This window comes from Pygocentrus nattereri, chromosome 9 (genome assembly GCF_015220715.1).
Source record: "Pygocentrus nattereri isolate fPygNat1 chromosome 9, fPygNat1.pri, whole genome shotgun sequence".
Taxonomy (NCBI): Eukaryota; Metazoa; Chordata; class Actinopteri; order Characiformes; family Serrasalmidae; genus Pygocentrus; species Pygocentrus nattereri.
In genome coordinates, this window is record NC_051219.1 from 9,648,754 (window position 1) to 9,669,173 (window position 20,420).

At 40.4% G+C, this 20,420-nt stretch overlaps 1 protein-coding gene and 1 pseudogene across 1 annotated transcript; both read left to right on the forward strand.

Annotated features, from left to right (window-relative positions):
• Positions 1-7,779: 7,779 nt before the first annotated feature.
• On the forward strand, positions 7,780-12,561 carry LOC108414542 (annotated as a pseudogene).
• A 2,250-nt stretch (positions 12,562-14,811) lies between these two features.
• LOC108414537 (reelin domain-containing protein 1-like) lies at positions 14,812-20,420 on the forward strand. The gene is made up of 5 exons (XM_017687413.2): positions 14,812-14,876; positions 15,872-16,101; positions 16,384-16,609; positions 17,937-18,055; positions 18,149-20,420. The coding sequence occupies exons 2-5, from the start codon at positions 15,894-15,896 to the stop codon at positions 20,269-20,271; spliced, it is 2,676 nt and encodes an 891-aa protein (XP_017542902.2). The 5' UTR covers positions 14,812-14,876; positions 15,872-15,893; the 3' UTR covers positions 20,272-20,420.

Consider the following 20,420-nt stretch of genomic DNA (forward strand, 5'->3'; position numbering starts at 1 on the left):
GTAGATTATCTGTGGAGTCTTATTGAGTAGATTATCTGTGGAGTCTGCTTGCGTAGATCATCTGTAGAGTCTGATTGAGTAGATCATCTGTAGAGTCTGATTGAGTAGATCATCTGTAGAGTCTGATTGAGTAGATTATCTGTAGATCCTGATTGAGTAGATTATCTGTAGAGTCTGATTGAGTAGATCATCTGTAGAGCGTGATTGAGTAGATCATCTGTAGAGTCTACTTGAGTAGATCATCTGTAGAGTCTGCTTGAGTAGATCATCTGTAGAGTCTGATTGAGTAGATCATCTGTAGAGTCTGATTGAGTAGATCATCTGTAGAGTCTGATTGAGTAGATTATCTGTAGATCCTGATTGAGTAGATCATCTGTAGAGTCTGATTGAGTAGATTATCTGTAGAGCCTGATTGAGTAGATTATCTGTAGAGCCTGATTGAGAAGATTATGAGCTTTTTGTGTTTTAGTAGAATGTAAGTGGTATTTGTGCTTAGGTCATTTTTCTGTAGTTTGATACTGACCAAGGACCAAAGACAATCCACTCAATCACAGTGCAGATATGTTCTACTTAAACATGCAATTGCACTGTCATTAGCTTCGCTGAGGTTTACAGTTTAACCTGAGTTTAAACCTGAATGGTGTCACATAGGTTCTTAAACTCCATTGCTGTGTTCTTGCAAGCTGCAGCTTAAAGCGCACCTGTGGTCGTTAAAAAAAAAAAATCACACATCTGCCCGTAGATGTCACTGTATCACAGATTTTCCTGAGGTTCATCTGAGACCTGCTAAAGACTTAGTTTAACTGAGGTTTAAGGCAAGATTTTTGCACTTGAGTGCCTTTTCTGCTCAGATATTTTAATATTGCATACATATGTCCATATCCCTTCGGTCATAGTGTTTTGTAGATGTCATTAAATGCTGTATTGCACATTGAGGGGCAATACTCAACTAGAGGGAGAGTGAATTGCTGCAGTGTTGATGTGGCTTTTTCAGAATGCATTGTTCAGAGCAGCTAAAGATGACCCATGTTAAGGTCACCACTATTATTGACTCAAAAGAGACATTTCATCTTAGCAAACATTTATTTTACATGCTCAGGGCACTAGCCAGACTGAACAACTGAAAATGATTTGCAGTGTAAAAACTGTAAAAAATAAACTGTAAACCAAAAAACTGTTGTTCTCAGTTGAGATGCAAATTTTAGAGGAAAATATTCATTTTTATACTAAAAATGTGTTTTATGCCAAAACCTTATAGCAAAACTATCACAAAACAATGTCTCAGATATCAAGCAACACATTCATCACTATTTTATGCTGTAACTTAAAGGGATATAGAGTCTAATTCTTCTGACATCTGGTTCCTTGTAATATAATGGTGAACAATTCTGACTTGGTAAATTTCTCTATAAAGAGGCATTTCACTACTACTCTGAATGAGTTTGTTTACATCTAATCCATTGAATGATGGAGTAATTTTAGTAAATCAGTGGAGTTCCCTCAGAAGTAGATCATCTGTCATGTAAAATTAATTGGATTAACTGCGGTCTTTATGTTAAAAGGACCATGAAGCAGTGATGTCAAAGCTTCCACCCAACTCAGAAATTCGCGAAGCGAATTACAAACTCTAGTACAACTTTTATTGCCAAGGATTTGCGTCTGTACTCAGTCATTAAGCTTTCAGGCTATGTTGGACACTTTGGAGCCAAGACACACCGTCCCGTCTTAAAGATATCTTGCTGACACAACAATCCCAGCCCCCCCTCTCCACAGGAAGACTAAAACTGAAGTTATGGAATCACTGATGAAAATGGGAAGAATGGCTGTGATGTGAGTCGTAGACACAGAATTTATGTCACAGTAACAGTGTATTTTATCACAGATGAGCGGCAGCCAGCGTCTCATGTGCTCCAAACAAGAGAAGTGAATGAGAACCTTTGAGTTCACTTACCACATCAATTCCATTTGGTTGATCTGATTGATAAAAGATATTGGAAGTAAATTCATTATAGATCATTACAAATACTTTGCTTTAAAACTATTAAGTCATCAGACACCAAGAAAGTCCTGTATAGAAAAAGAGGTGCATTGATAAGCGTTTTATCATCGCATCACAGCCCTCTGAATCGTAATCGAATCGAATCATGAGGTGCCTAAAGATTCCCTCCCCATCAGTCACACGCCACAGATAATCTACTCAGTCACACCACAGATAATCTATTCAGTCACACTCCACAGATAATCTACTCAGTCACACTCCACAGATAATCTACTCAGTCACACTCCACAGATAATCTACTCAGTCACACTCCACAGATAATCTACTCAGTCAGACCCCACAGATAATCTACTCAGTCACACACCACAGATAATCTACTCAGCCACACACCACAGATAATCTACTTAGTCACACGCCACAGATAATCTACTCAGCCACACACCACAGATAATCTACTCAGTCACACTCAACAGATAATCTACTCAGTCACACTCAACAGATAATCTACTCAGTCAGACTCCACAGATAATCTACTCAGTCACACGCCACAGATAATCTCCTCAATCACACTCCACAGATAATCTACTCAGTCACACTCCACAGATAATCTACTCAGTCACACTCCACAGATAATCTACTCAGTCACACTCCACAGATAATCTACTCATTCACACTCAACAGATAATCTATTCAGTCACACTCCACAGATAATCTACTCAGTCACACTCCACAGATAATCTACTCAGTCACACTCCACAGATAATCTACTCATTCACACTCAACAGATAATCTATTCAGTCACACTCCACAGATAATCTACTCAGTCACACTCCACAGATAATCTACTCAGTCACACTCCACAGATAATCTACTCAGTCACACTCCACAGATAATCTACTCAGTCACACTCAACAGATAATCTATTCAGTCACACTCCACAGATAATCTACTCAGTCACACTCCACAGATAATCTACTCAGTCAGACCCCACAGATAATCTACTCAGTCACACACCACAGATAATCTACTCAGTCACACACCACAGATAATCTACTCAGTCAGACTCCACAGATAATCTACTCAGTCAGACTCCACAGATAATCTACTCAGTCACACTCCACAGATAATCTACTCAGTCACACGCCACAGATAATCTACTCAGTCACACACCACAGATAATCTACTCAGTCACACTCCACAGATAATCTACTCAGTCACACACCACAGATAATCTACTCAGTCAGACTCCACAGATAATCTACTCAGTCAGACTCCACAGATAATCTACTCAGTCACATAGCACAGATAATCTACTCAGTCACACACCACAGATAATCTACTCAGCCACACACCACAGATAATCTACTTAGTCACACGCCACAGATAATCTACTCAGCCACACACCACAGATAATCTACTCAGTCACACTCCACAGATAATCTACTCAGTCAGACTCCACAGATAATCTACTCAGTCACACTCCACAGATAATCTACTCAGTCACATAGCACAGATAATCTACTCAGTCACATAGCACAGATAATCTACTCAGTCACACACCACAGATAATCTACTCAGCCACACACCACAGATAATCTACTCAGTCACACTCCACAGATAATCTACTCAGTCAGACCCCACAGATAATCTACTCAGTCACACACCACAGATAATCTACTCAGTCACACACCACAGATAATCTACTCAGTCAGACTCCACAGATAATCTACTCAGTCAGACTCCACAGATAATCTACTCAGTCACACTCCACAGATAATCTACTCAGTCACACGCCACAGATAATCTACTCAGTCACACACCACAGATAATCTACTCAGTCACACTCCACAGATAATCTACTCAGTCACACACCACAGATAATCTACTCAGTCAGACTCCACAGATAATCTACTCAGTCAGACTCCACAGATAATCTACTCAGTCACATAGCACAGATAATCTACTCAGTCACACACCACAGATAATCTAATCAGCCACACACCACAGATAATCTACTTAGTCACACGCCACAGATAATCTACTCAGCCACACACCACAGATAATCTACTCAGTCACACTCCACAGATAATCTACTCAGTCACACTCAACAGATAATCTACTCAGTCAGACTCAACAGATAATCTACTCAGTCACACTCCACAGATAATCTACTCAGTCACATAGCACAGATAATCTACTCAGTCACATAGCACAGATAATCTACTCAGTCACACACCACAGATAATCTACTCAGCCACACACCACAGATAATCTACTTAGTCACACGCCACAGATAATCTACTCAGCCACACACCACAGATAATCAACTCAGTCACACTCCACAGATAATCTACTCAGTCACACTCAACAGATAATCTACTCAGTCAGACTCCACAGATAATCTACTCAGTCACACTCCACAGATAATCTACTCAGTCACACACCACAGATAATCTACTCAGCCACACACCACAGATAATCTACTTAGTCACACGCCACAGATAATCTACTCAGCCACACACCACAGATAATCTACTCAGTCACACTCCACAGATAATCTACTCAGTCACACTCAACAGATAATCTACTCAGTCAGACTCCAAAGATAATCTACTCAGTCACACGCCACAGATAATCTCCTCAATCACACTCCACAGATAATCTACTCAGTCACACTCCACAGATAATCTACTCAGTCACACTCCACAGATAATCTACTCAGTCACACTCCACAGATAATCTACTCAGTCACACGCCACAGATAATCTCCTCAATTACACTCCACAGATAATCTACTCAGTCACACTCCACAGATAATCTACTCAGTCACACTCCACAGATAATCTACTCAGTCACACTCAACAGATAATCTATTCAGTCACACTCCACAGATAATCTACTCAGTCACACTCCACAGATAATCTACTCAGTCACACTCCACAGATAATCTATTCAGTCACACTCCACAGATAATCTACTCATTCACACTCAACAGATAATCTATTCAGTCACACTCCACAGATAATCTACTCAGTCACACTCCACAGATAATCTACTCAGTCAGACCCCACAGATAATCTACTCAGTCACACACCACAGATAATCTACTCAGTCACACACCACAGATAATCTACTCAGTCAGACTCCACAGATAATCTACTCAGTCAGACTCCACAGATAATCTACTCAGTCACACACCACAGATAATCTACTCAGTCACACTCCACAGATAATCTACTCAGTCACACACCACAGATAATCTACTCAGTCACACTCCACAGATAATCTACTCAGTCAGACCCCACAGATAATCTACTCAGTCACACACCACAGATAATCTACTCAGTCACACACCACAGATAATCTACTCAGTCAGACTCCACAGATAATCTACTCAGTCACACTCCACAGATAATCTACTCAGTCACACTCCACAGATAATCTACTCAGTCAGACTCCACAGATAATCTACTCAGTCAGACTCCACAGATAATCTACTCAGTCACACACCACAGATAATCTACTCAGTCACACACCACAGATAATCTACTCAGTCACACTCCACAGATAATCTACTTAGTCACACACCACAGATAATCTACTCAATCATGCTCCACAGATAATCTACTCTCAGTTTATTGATGCATGGAGCAAAATAATCCACTTAACAAAACATCACAGATAACCTACTTAAAATTAAAAACCAAAATATAATTTTTTATACCACACATAATCTACAATAATAAAATTTTGTCAGTTCTACCAAAAAAAAAAAACTTTATATAATAACCAACAAATGCAACTGGATTCAAGAATCATTCTTTCAAACTATTTATTCAGGTTGAATACAACTAGTTATTTACTTTTTACCATATTAAGTAATGTTTTTAGGTTGATCCGATGAACCATTTTTACACTATGCTCAATCACAGATAAAGGGAAAAACATGTAGTGAAAGCTTAAAGAAAATACTCTAATAGTTACACTTTCAGTAGCTCTGTGAACAAGAGAGTGCACAGTCATTAGCTGCTGATGTCAGCATTGACAAAAAAGGTTTTAGACAACTATCCGATGAGAGAGGTAAAACTGTCATTATCGTAAACTGAGTAACCAAATGACAGATGTACCTACTGACATTGTAAAACATTCAGAGCGATTCAAACAGAGACACTATAAACATGTGTTTCAAGCAATGTACGACACAACCAGAACAAAAAAAAAAAACATTCACCTGAGATATTCAGAAATATTTCTTTCTGCATTTTGCTTTTATCCATTCTCTTTGAAAAATGATAAGAATAGCAGAAAGCAACATGATCCCAGATGATGACAAACATATATGTTTCTCTGACTTGTTTTATTTAATTAAGTCATATAAGTTTAAACAAAGAACAAGACAAAAACAATTTCAACAAGAGTTCTTTTAACAAGAATTTAACAAACATAAAGAACGATAGATTGCAAGTGACTTGAATATTGTGGCTCAGAAATAGTCACTGATTCCTCATTTAGCAAAATGGTCAAATCTAAGTGTAGCAATATATAGAAACATTTTAAACATAAACACAATATATTTGAACTCTATAATTAGTGTTAAATTAGATGTAAGTTGAAGTTCAGAAATCAATATATACAGTAAAAAAGATTTTAAGAGAATTAAAAACAAAATGTTAAGCTGAAATGAAAAGTTCTGAGAAGCTCAGGGAATCGTCTTAATTACACATAGTGATTATAGTGATACACAGTATGAATTTAAATAACAATAACACTTATCATTTGAAAACTATGTAATAAAGAAATCATGCATGCGAAAATGAAGCTTCACAGCTCATGAGACTTTGAGCTTTCTGTTCGCATGTCATACTGCAAAGTTAATTAATGCCCACCCCCCCAAAAAAAACAACTCAGCGTCATGGGTGTACCAGGCATATACCATAGAAGGCATAACCACCCACAGTGGACAGTGCAGTGGCCGCCCACGGGTGTTTAAGGATCATGACCTATGTCATCTGGCTAGAAATGTCCATGCAAACAGACAACTCTGGCAATAATCACATTCACAGTCAAAGCAGGAGGCCCAACATGAATGTCCTGTAGGTCAGGGCAGCGTTCTTTAACTTCCATGGGTTATTGACCATTTCACTGCTTGATGACCATTTGCAGTGCCTCATGGACTTCATGTACCCCACAATGATGGGATATTCCAGCAGGATAATGGACCGTGCTTTCGGGCCCAAGTTGTCCAAAGTTGGTTTGAGGAGCGTTCAGGAAAGTTCAGACCAATGATGTGGCCTGCATGTTCAACCTTATTGAGCCTTTGTCTGATGTTATGGCGAGGTCCATTCACCCCAGTGCACCTACACAAACAACAATGCTATGGGTGGCTATCCAGACAGCATGGCTTAACATCCATCCAGATGTCATCTGTCCACTTGTGGAATCATTGCCACGTAGAGTTGCTGCATTTCGCTAGACTAGACACAATACTACTTCCTGTCCCACACACACACACACACACACACACACACACACATACTTGAATGTTTGCTGAAATTAACTAAAACGACTGATATTTAGAAACGGATCACCCCAACTCATCTGGGAGCTCCTTGTTTCAGATTATTAATGAACTGCTGCCATCTAGAGTAGAAAACACACAGTGAGAATAGATCATCTGACTGACTCCTCCTTTTCAAAGCTCCTCCTCCTCTACACCTCCTGTCCCTGTTGGAGGAAGTGAACCTGATCCTGTCTCTCTTACCTTCATTCTGCTTTCACTTCACTCAGAGACGCCAATGAGGAGCTTTTAAACAGTGACTGTATGTGTTTGTTTCTTGCTGTGTGATTCTGAATGGAGCTAAAACTCACTCAGTGGGTTGAAGGGCTACAGTGGCTGATTCTCCACGGAGCTGCTCTGATCATTACAGACGTCCTGAAAGAGAAAGTGGAGTTTGGACTGAAGGAGCCGTTACAGAGAAACAGCACAGCAGCAGTTGGAAGAAAATGGCTGCTAGAAACCCTCTTTCAGAAGAACAGCTTTCATGTCCTGTGTGCTGTGACATCTTCAGGGATCCTGTTTTACTGTCGTGCAGCCACAGTGTGTGTAAAACCTGCCTGCAGCAGTTCTGGGAAACTAAGGTGTCTCGAGAATGTCCAGTTTGTAGAAGAAGATCCTCAAGGGCACTTCCTCCCAGTAACCTCGTACTGAAGAACGTGTGTGAGGCTCTTCTGGAGAGCAGGAGTCAGAGATCGTCAGCAGGGTCTGAGGGGCTCTGCGTTCTGCACAATGAGAAACTCAAACTCTTCTGTCTGGATGATCAGCAGCCTGTGTGTTTGGTCTGCCATCTATCAAAGACACATAAAGATCACAACTGCTGTCCAGCTGATGAAGTTGTGACTGAGTTTAAGGTATGAAATCTGTTGTATTATTTTGATGTCTAAAATGAAACTCAACCAAAATGTATGAAATGCTTCTCAGTTCAGTACCAGATTAATCTGTTATGTGTGTTGAAGGTGAGGTCAGTCAGTGGGTGTGGTTTCATACTGCTGCTTAATTCTTTATGGTTGTCAATGTAAAATGTAGACTTACAGAAATGTTACTGTACAAAAAAAACCTTCTGATTTTGAAAGTAAAACTGCTATTAGTCTCTCTCCGTCTGTTTTATGTAATGTGTAATATGTTATATTTAAATGGTTTAATTGATCAGATATCATAAAGACTGAAGAATGTACTCATCTGAGCTGTTGCTTAATTGCAGAATAAACTCAAGTCTGCTTTGGAGCCTCTACAGAAGAATCTGAGAGTCTTAGAGGAAGCTAAATGAGACTATGACCAAACAGCCGCCCACATTAAGGTAAAACATCATCTTGAACTGTGAAACATGTTGCTGAGGTCATGTTTCTGATGAGCGTCCACTTCTCCTGTAGGTGGTAAACGTTTGTAGATCATCTGTTAGAGTTTGTGTTTCCTAATCGTCTCTCATTCCAGACGCAGGCCCAGCACACAGAGAGGCAGATAAAGAAGGAGTTTGAGAAGCTTCACCAGTTTCTAAGAGATGAAGAAGCAGCAAGGATAGCTGCACTGAAGAAGGAAGTGAAGCAGAAGAGTCAGATGATGAGGAGGAAGATTGAAGAGATGAATGGAGAAATATCAGCTCTTTCAGACACAATCAGGAACACAGAGAATCAGCTGGAGGCTGAGGATGTTCTGTTCTTACAGGTGAGACTTACTTTACTCATTGTATCGCTCATGTTTTAAAAGAACTGCACTGGCCACCTTTATGGCTCAGCATTGATTTTAATGTTCTGATATTAGTTTTTAAGGCTCTAAATGACCTTAAAGCACCACATACATCACAGAATGTCTGTCTGTTTATGTTCCAGCACATGATCTTAAATCTGCAGATACTGGCCTTCTGTAAAATACAGAAAACATGGAGAGGCATTGTTCAGTTATTCTGCTTCTAAACTGTGGAACTCACTTCCACCTTTTATTAGACAGTCAAGTTCAGTGCTCACTTTTAAGAAGCAGCTAAAAACTAATCTTATTAACTCAGCATTTAATTAATTCTACGTCTGGTGGTGTTTATCTTTTAGTTTGATCTGTGTCATTTTCTTCAGATTATAAATTAATACTTATAATTTCTTGCATTAATGTGTATTATTATTATTATTATTATTATTATTATTATGTTTGGTCAGTGAAATTGAGAGTTTAGACATTATATTTTCCACAATTTCATATGAAATACACCTGACAATGTTTAAAAACATTCCTTTTGTTTCTCCTCTCAGAACTTTAAGTCTACAGAGCAACAGTAAGTAGAAATATTTATTTAACAGAAACTACAGAATTCTTGACTCTCCAGACAATAAATGTGATCAAATATTGATATTTAGTGAAATAAATGACAGGCTGTAAAGTTTCTACAGTGATATATTTCACACAGTCTTCTGTTCTCAGAGCTCAGCTCACACCAAAGGATCCAGAGAAGACATCAGGAGCTCTGATCAATGTTGGGAAGCACCTTTCCAACCTGAAGTTCAGAGTGTGGGAGAACATGCAGGAGGTTCTCCAGTACAGTAAGTTCTGTTTCTCTTAGGGTTGATCTCTCACACACAGCCTGCTTCTACACTAATGAGTCGTTAAGAATGGAGCATTCCTAATCAGAGTTTGGGAAATCACTGTGTAGAACAAAACATCTGAACATTAAGAGTCATTTCATCAAGTACACAATATTATAAGGACAGTTAACATCATCAAACTAAACATCTGAGTTGATACTGTCACAACAAGATCTCTCCAAGCAAATAAAGTCACTCAATCACCTCAAAAGCTGAGACCTTTTATTAAAATGTTAAATATTATGTGTAATACACTGCTCACAACTTAAACAACACAATATAACAGTAAATCAAACTTCTGTGAAATCAAACTGTCCACTTAGGAAGCAACACTGATCAATTTCACTGCTGTTGTGCAAATGGAACAGACAACAGGTGGAAATTATTGACAATTAGCAAGACACACTCAGTAAAGGAGAGGTTCTGCAGGTGGGACCACAGACCACTTCTCAGTACCTTTCTGCTTTCTGGCTGATGTTTTGGTCACTTTTGAATGTTGGTGGTGCTCTCACACTCGTGGTAGCAGGAGACGGACTCTACAACCCACACAAGTGGCTCAGGTAGTGCAGCTCATCCAGGATGGCACATCAATGCGAGCTGTGGCAAGAAGGTTTGCTGTGTCTGTCAGCGTAGTGTCCAGAGGCTGGAGGCGCTACCAGGAGACAGGCCAGTACACCAGGAGATGTGGATGAGGCCATAGGAGGGCAACAACCCAGCAGCAGGACCGCTACCTCCACCTTTGTGCAAGGAGGAACAGGAGGAGCACTGCCAGAGCCCTGCAAAATGACCTCCAGCAGGCCACAAATGTGCATGTGTCTGCACAAACGGTTAGAAACTGACTCCATGAGGATGGTATGAGGGCCCGACATCCACAGATGGGGGTTGTGCTCACAGCCCAAAACCGTGCAGGACGCTTGGCATTTGCCAGAGAACACCAGGATTGGCAAATTCACCACTGGCGCCCTGTGCTCTTCACAGAGGAAAGCAGGTTCACACTGAGCACACGTGACAGACGTGACAGTCTGGAGACGCCGTGGAGAGCGATCTGCTGCCTGCATCCTTCAGCATGACCGGTTTGGCAGTGGGTCAGTAATGGTGTGGGGTGGCATTACTTTGGAGGGCCACACAGCCCTCCATGTGCTCATCAGAGGTAGCCTGACTGCCATTAGGTACCGAGATGAGATCCTCAGACCCCTTGTGAGACCATATGCTGGTGTGGTTGGCCCTGGGTTCCTCCTAATGCAGGACAATGCTAGACCTCATGTGGCTGGAGTGTCAGCAGTTCCTGCAAGATGAAGGCATTGAAGCTATGGACCTGCCCACCTGTTCCCCAGACCTGAATCTGACTGAGCACATCTGGGACATCATGTCTCGCTCCATCCACCAACGCCACGTTGCACCGCAGACTGTCCAGGAGTTGTAGGGAGGTCATACAGGCACGTGGAGGCCACACACAACACTGAGCCTCATTTTGACTTGTTTTAAGGACATTACATCAAAGTTGGATCAGCCTGTCGTGTGTTTTTCCACTTTAATTTTGTGTGTGACTCCAAATCCAGGCCTCCATTGGTTAATAAATTTGATTTCCATTGATGATTTTTATGTGATTTTGTTGTCAGCACATTCAACTTTGTACAGAGCAAAGTATTCAATGAGAATATTTAATTCATTCAGATCTAGGATGTGTTATTTGAGTGTTCCCTTTATTTTTTTGAGCAGTGTAGAAGGTATCTTCAAAAACATACTTCAGGAATCAGTATTAAAAGTTAATGGACATTCTGGAATCTACCTCTAAAGCTGTTTTACTCACAGTAAAGAAAACAGTCTGTAGAGGTGAAACATTTACAGAAACGAGAGAAAAACATGATGTTTCATTGTGTTCTCTCTCCTCAGCCCCTGTTACTCTGGACCCCAACACTGCACATCCAGACCTCCACCTGTCTGATGATCTCACTGCTGTAGAAATCAGAGAGCAGAGTTCATCACTTCCTGATAATCCAGAGAGATTTGATGAGTGGTGGTCTGTTCTGGGTTCTGAGGGTTTTAACTCAGGGATTCACTGCTGGGACGTCCAGGTTGGAGACAGTGATTACTGGGCACTGGGTGTGATCACAGAGTCTGTAACAAGAAAAGGAGACTCTTTCTCGGGTTCAGTGTGGAGTCTGCTCTACGATAAAAGCTTTAATACAATCTGGATTCTCTGTCCTGGACAGTCAGTTCACTCCTTCACACCTAAAGAGAAGCCGCAGAAGGTCAGAGTGCAGCTGGACTGGGACAGGGGGAAAGTGACCTTCACTGATCTTCTAACCAACACACACCTGCACACTATAACACACACTTTCACTCAGAGAGTTTTACCGTATTTCTCGAATCGGTCTGTTCATCCTCTGAGGATCTTACCAGTGAAGACGTCAGTAACAGTGGAGCAGCACAGTTAAAGCTGAAGCTGCTTAGAATGATCATTTATAAGGTAGTGAGTGTCTGAATTATGATCATAAGAATATGTCACTGCATGTATATTTTAAATAATGTATCTTTTTCTTTCATTTATTATTGTCCTATTCCTACATTCTTCTATGAGCTGTTATTACTATTCCATAAACTGATTTGACTCCAGTTGCACAATTGAACTTTTTTTTAAATGTAGTTAATTATTGAACTGTTCATCCATGTATTTACAGTTGAAAGTACAGATTGAAAACCAATGTACTAAATCAATTGGTAGTTTTGCTATTAGTCCATAATTTATAGTCATTTGTAAAGATTTTTCTTATTTGCTTCGCTTTGTGTGATTTAATGAGTGTGTGTCTGTGTGTGTGTGCGTGTGTGTGTGTGTGTGTTTGGAGTGACACCTAACCTATGAGGTGGTAGAGCTTTTAAGTCTCCCCTGCAGGCAGCCACCTACACTTGAGCCCTGCCCTTAGCTAATGTAATTTTTTGTTTTTTAAAGAAACAAAGAAATTTTAAGCTTGAATAAATTATTTGGTTTAAATAACCGTCATTTTGTCTTTTTGAAAGATATATTCGTGAGTTGTCCAAATAACTTCATCTTTTATTTTAAGAGGCACATATTTGCTCCATATTTAGATAGATAGATAGATAGATAGATAGATAGATAGATAGATAGATAGATAGATAGATAGATAGATAGATAGCAGCAACAACACAATACAGTAGGAAACATATTCGACATCTATCAAACACAGAACAATAGAAAATATATAAGGGTAATTATTTATTAAATAAATAAATTATCTGCACATATTGCACTTTCTGCATACCTCATTGCGCATCTTGCACATCTGGATACTACACACTTTATTTGGTACCAATATCTGCACATATTTATTCATTCAGTGAGGTCATTATGTGCCGTTACCTGTAACGTCTTGTACAGTCATTACTGCACTGCATCTCTCAGGTTATAGATATTATCACAGATTGTTGTATTTTTTGCTATTTGTATATCTGCCTGTAGAGAGGATCTTTTATATGTATTATTCTTGGTATATGTCTACACCCTTATTATGGTTACTGTACAGTACATCTATCTGTGTACCTATCTATCCAAAGCAGTTTGTGATCGTAGTAGAAACACATTATCAGTCATTTTCATTTCATTCTGACAGAGTGAACAGTTTCATAGCACAGACAGTATCTCTCATTCTAAAGTATCTTATCTTAGTAGTGATCGACATCTGTATTTTCCAACCCACAGATGGTTTAGTGATGCTTTTGAAAGGATTTGAGAGAGCTTTAGAGCTGGGCTCTTCCCAAATACACTTAATCAAACTATATATTGCTGTTAAGAAGATATATATGCTATATAAATATATTTATATATAATATATATATACTATATAAAATATATTTTGAGTAGCATTTACAAGTTAAGCTTATGAAACACAGTATCAGTGTGAACACTATGAATTAATGCACCTGCACTCTGGTTTCTGTTTTCCTCTGAGGCTGAACACAAGGATCATTTCATCACATGGTCTGTGAGATTTGGGGTGAAATTTGGGGTCTTACTGCATGGCGAAGGAAGCAGTTAACAGACTCCTTTACAAATCTGAAGGCCTGTGATGAGGAACCTGGATGGGATGCAAGAGCAGACCGTTGTTTTAAGCCAAAGAGCCTCTAGATCTGTATCTGAGGAAGTCTTATCAGCATGTGCTGGTCCGTTTACGTTTCTCAGAACATCTGGTGTGTCACTTGTTAATCCATTTGCATAACACGGCATGGTCATATCAGTCATCAGATGTGTCAGATGGAGTCTGGATGCTGAAGCTCAGGTCGGAGTTCTTGAGATGCTGAAACTGGCTTCTCCAAAATGATGCCTTCCATTTTTCCATACAGTGTTGATTTGCTGTTACATGGTGCAAATTAATTTGAGTTAATTTAATTTAATGTTATAGCTTCTGAACTGCTCAAACCAGGATATTTCCCTCAGAGAAAGGCGGTGGGGGGTAGAGAGAGAGAGAGAGAGAGAGAGAGAGAGAGAGAGAGAGAGAGAGAGAGAGAGAGAGAGAAAATCATCCTGGTCTCCACAACAGAGCTGAACAAACATAAAGGGGTTAGTGGGGAGTGGGGATGAAGGAGGGTACAGTTCCTGTTCAACAGCTGTTACACATCCCGGACCTGAGAGAGAGAGAGAGAGAGAGAGAGAGAGAGAGAGAGAGAGAGATGGATCAGATACTGCTGAATCTGCTGATTGATCGGTGATTGGAGCTGGTGATGCAGTGGCTGTAAGGTAAGTTCTTGGGCTCCAAGACTTAAAACATCAACTTCAGCATCTGTTTATTTTACTAACCAGTTATTATTTAATAAGAGCATTCAGTCACAACTTCTTAAACCAAAATCCTCTACTGTCCTGTATAAAAGTACATGAACAGAGCTGTAGATGATTCCAAAATGCCTGAAAAAAGCTGTGTAACATAATAATAATAATGAGAATAATGTTCTAATAAAACGAATATGCAGAATGAATGTCTGAAATGATAATACAGTTTATATCCACAAAGGTGTTCTAATAAAACGAATATCAACAACTGAATTTTAATAAAATAAATGTCCACTATGCCTCATGTATTAAAAAGTAGAGATCAAATGTTGAGGCCAATAATGGGAAATGACTGTAAACGATTGTTATATATTATTTATAGCAATCCGTTATTAATTTAACAATAATGAAAGATCATTGACATTGCTGAATCAGTATGAAGTCGATCTTTAAAGTGTGTCGATTATGGAATGTTATAATTCATATTTGATTATAGTAATATTATATATGGTATATATACTATACTATACATATTATATATAGTAATATTTATGTCCCTTTCATGTTCCCCTATGATCATTCAAACATAAAGATAGAAAAAAGATTTCTATATTGGTTTGATTGTCTACGTCATTGAAAAAGCTTTGTTGATTTGACTTGAAAGTAAGTAACTGAGATGCCTGAAAAGGTCTAATAGTAGTTAATGTGGCAAATTGTATGTTACATTCTGTCAACTTATTACCTGAAGTTAAATAAACTCATCATCATAACTGAATTGGATCATTATGTAAGAAATTTATACCTAAAAAAAATTATATATATATAAATAAATCCAAAAATATGCACATACTATGTTAAACTTATAAAATTGAAGTTTTTAAAGGATACAGGATTGGAATGTTTAGGTGTTTCCGCGTATCCGCTTGCTGTCATTATCATCGAAGAATGCATGATTAAATCCACAGGTAGCTGCTGCTGATGATGAAGATGGTGATGAAGGCAGTGCTCCTGGGCTGCGTATGGGTGAGTGTGTGGCCCACTTGGTGTGTGTGTTTTTCACGTGGGGCAAATTCGGCTTCCTGTGTGGACATGAAACCTGGACACATCAGCGCTCAATCACAGCACACACACATACAGTCTGCTGTGACTGTACACACCAGCCGGACTGTCTACCTCCCACAACAGACACTCATGGGTAAGAACATGCGCGCACACACACACACACACACACTCTGTTATGAACACACCAAGCTGCGTAGCAGACAGTGCAACATTTTAGGCCATTAGATGTTTTATTAACCAGGAATTAAATCGCTTTGCTGACTGGAGATAAATAAATAAAAGGGTCTCTGACTTTTGCACAGCACATCTGCATCACACACTCACTGTACACACAGCATCCTTATGCAGTGAGCAGTGTGTGCAGTGCACAGTCACCCTGTCTCAGATCTCTCTCCCTGTCTCTGTGTGACTGCAGTGAGTGTGCGCAGTTCTCGGGCGTTTATGGGTTTGCTGCTGCAGGCGCGCTCCGTGCCGGACGACCGCGTGGTCGGGGGAGAGTTCACACTGAATCCTCCGGGAACACACACACTCTCCTGCATCTCCACTGCTGACACCATCACACACTCCGACAAACTGCTGAAGAGAAACCTCTCATTCACCTGGAGAGCCCCGGCCCAGCCCAGCGGAGACATGAGATTCTAGTGAGACACACACACACACACAGACACACACACACACACACACACACACACACACACACAGTTGTATGTAAGATCGAACACCCTTGTTAGCGCATCCTCTACAGAGAACACACTTCTGCACGTTTGAATGAAGAATTACTGTTTGTTAGCTGATTTTAACATAATGGTAAAACAATGAAACGTATTTTATGTTATAAGTTTTATTTATTTATTGATTCATTTGAGCAAATGAATAGAAATTGTTAAAAAAATGAGCTATGCTGAACTTTATATTCACTTAGAAAATTAACAACACAACTTTTTATACTACTGTACAAATAGAGGTGCCGAGTAGCCTAAATTCACACACCAGGATGAACTTGACTTTAGGAACATGTGTATTTAGCCTTTCAAAAACATCTCAGAAACAATATCTCATCTTTATAAAGTTTCTCTGCTGACAATAACTTAAATGAGTAACTGTAAAATGATGTTAGTTTTTTTTTTTAAGCAAAGATTTAGCGTGGCATACATTCATTCATAAGTATATTCTAACGCTTTACTTGTTAATGAATGATTTACTTACAGTCTTTAATTTGGGTTACAGAGTTGACCTTCTGGATAATGTTGCTGAACTTTCTGTTGAACGTGTGACTTTCAGATCGTCCATATATTCGATAGGGCATCTGGAATGTGGGGATAACATGATAGGTTTACCCAAAATGTACTTTTTCATAACTTTTAATGGCACATTTCAGGCCTGTTGTGTTAAATGGATTTTTGCAGCAATGCAAAACTTTTTGAAATCATTCAATGATCTTATTTCAAGAGAAAGTGTAGCTATGGTGGGCTTGGACAGGCACAAATTCTGTTTGTACATAGATTTCATTGGATATAAGTTGTTGTGAAGGGCACTCTAACTACATTAAAATGTTTTTAACTGTATTTTAGATATACATATGTAAATAGTGTGTAGGCTCAGTGGGACCCAATTCATTGAAATACGCATACACAAAAAAAAAACAAAACAAAAAAAACTTTTGGGGCAGAAAGCCCACCTCCCCCCAAACATGAGGCAAATATTGCACCCGTTTTTAGATATTACATAGTAAACATATACATCATTTATCAATTATTAAATGATTATAATCTATTTATTATAATGATTATAAATTATTTACAATTGTTTTAAAAATGACATTTGATATCTCAAAACATCCGAGCAAATAGTTTATAATATTAAATCCACATTGCATAAATTATTGCTGTATATAATAATATGGATGTTAGAAGCCAATATGTATTCATTTCTAATGTCCCCCACAAATCTATGCTCATCTGTCTGCAGTATCACAGTAGTCCACTCTTATTTCGTCTACTGGTCTCGGATCCGGTCAGCCGTTGTGCATGATGGGACTCGTAGGAGTCCAGGTTATGATGCTGGCCTGCATACTAGGATCATCTCAGGTAATGATACTCCCCCCATACACACACACACACACACACACACACACACCAATGTACTGAAAAGTGGTCTTTTCATCTTTTTTTTCTTTACAGCATCTCTGCTGAAACCAGTAGACACACAAACTCACACCTCTTCAGATCTACACTCACTGAATAGTGCACACTCCTCAGCCATCTACACAAATAAAAGCTCCCCAAACACTTTATCACCCCAGCACACACACACAACACTGCTGAGCACCACTCATTCACAGCCTGATATAGAAAAACATTCTGAAGTGACTAGTTCAGAGATTCTACTGAAACGCACCCAAACACACGCTGGGCTGTTCAAACACTTTCACACACGCCCACACCCACACACAGTCACAGAAAAACACATTAGGGCTCCACCCACCCCAACACACACTGAACTACAAGCACACATTCACAAACACACATCAAGACCACTACAGACACACGAGTACCAAACAACACCAAGCACAAACACACAAGGCATGACTTCCCACACACACAGGTCGCTTTCAGGGAGCCCGCACACTCATACAACACACACACAGCAAAACAGTGTGACTGCAGCAAGGCCTCACACACTAACGTCTCCTCTCACAACATACACACATGTGGTCACTACGCTGACCGCTCACACTCCAACAACACACACACACCATGTACCTGCATCTTCACCACACCCCGTAGCACACCTTTCCCCTCATAGACAAGTCGTCACTGTTCCCTCTGCACACACACAAGACTCAAATTTACATTCATCCACTGCAACTCCGTCCACAACCTCAACCTTAAATGCCCCTTCAGTGCCAATCTCAACTACATCATCAATCTCAACTTCAATCCCAAATTCATTCACAACCTTAACCCCAGCGTCAGTCTTAATCCCTACCTCAACCCCAGCCTCGACCTTAATCCCAACCTCAAACCCAGCCTCAGTCTTAATCCCAACCTCAAACCCAGCCTCAGTCTTAATCCCAACCTCAAACCCAGCTTCAAACTTAATCCCCACCTCAAACCCAGCCTCAATCTTAATCCCAACCTCAAACCCAGCCTCAACACCAACCCTAGCCTCGATCTTAATCCCATCCTCAACTCCAGCCTCAATCTTAATCCCAACCTCAAACCCAGCCTCAACACCAACCCTAGCCTCGATCTTAATCCCATCCTCAACTCCAGCCTCAATCTTAATCCCAACCTCAACCCCAGCCTCAATCTTAATCCCAACCCCAAACCCAGCTTCAACACCAACCCCAGCCTCGATCTTAATCCCATCCTCAACTCCAGCCTCAATCTTAATCCCGACCTCAAACATCCCCTCAGTGCCAACTGTCACACCAACCTCAATCTTCACCCCAACTCAAACCTTAAATCCAACCACAAACCTAACCACTATCCCGATAAGAACTCTAACCTCAAATTCCATCCTAGTGCCTATCCCAACGTCTATTTCCCCAACGCCACCAATAATCTCAGTTCTAACCCCAACCTTAATCCCAAACTCATCTCTAATACCAATCCCAATATCATCTTCAATCCCAACTACAAACTCAATTTCAAACCGAATGCCAACCAAAACCTCAATCCTAACCCTAGCCGAAACTGCAACCTCAACCCCAACTTCAATTCCATATTTAACTTTAATCCCAACCCCATCCTCAATCGCAATTCCAACCACAACCCAAACCCTAAAATCAATTCCGACACACATGCTCACTCTTATCCCATTACACACCTCTACTCTTCCTTCATCCCCACATCCTGACCCATCTCCAGCCCTCCAGCGCTCTCTCTCCAACCCCTTCCCACCCAGGGAATCTCAGGATGAATCTGACTCTCACACCCAGAGAGAAGAGGGTTCCTCTGAGCCCAAACCCCCTCAGAGGCCCAGGGGACAGCCTAGAGCTCCAGATGGTAAGGTGGAGAAGCCGGAGCTGGTGCCCAGGCAGAATGCTTCAGATCTTGGCTTGCTGCTGGTGGGCCTGTCTGCTGGTCTGGGAATGGCTGTGGCGGTGGGCTTGAGGTACCTGCAAAGGAAACACTGCCGCAGACACACAGCCATGTCACTGGGTGACCAGAGCCACGGCAACAGAGGTGTACTTCATGTGCAGGAGTGTGGAGACCTGGTGCAGGTGCGCAGGATCAGAGAGAACAGCTTCTTACTGCTGCAGGCTGAGTATAACCTCATCCCTGCGCCAGGGAGCTAGGACACACACACACACACACACACACACGATTTTGTAAGTCTAAATAAGTGAACACGTCCTCTATAGACAACACACTAATGCACTCGGATGCACGTTTGCAAAAAACATAGTGTGGCTTGAGCCAAAGTTATGGCACCTTTTTCATTATA

Coding starts and splice junctions, on each gene's coding strand:
- LOC108414537 (XM_017687413.2), top strand. CDS start 15,894: ATGGTGATGAAGGCAGTGCTCCTGGGCTGCGTATGGGTGAGTGTGTGG. Junction 16,610..17,936: donor AGCGGAGACATGAGATTCTA/GTGAGACACACA, acceptor ATCTGTCTGCAG/TATCACAGTAGTCCACTCTT. Junction 18,056..18,148: donor GCATACTAGGATCATCTCAG/GTAATGATACTC, acceptor TTTTCTTTACAG/CATCTCTGCTGAAACCAGTA.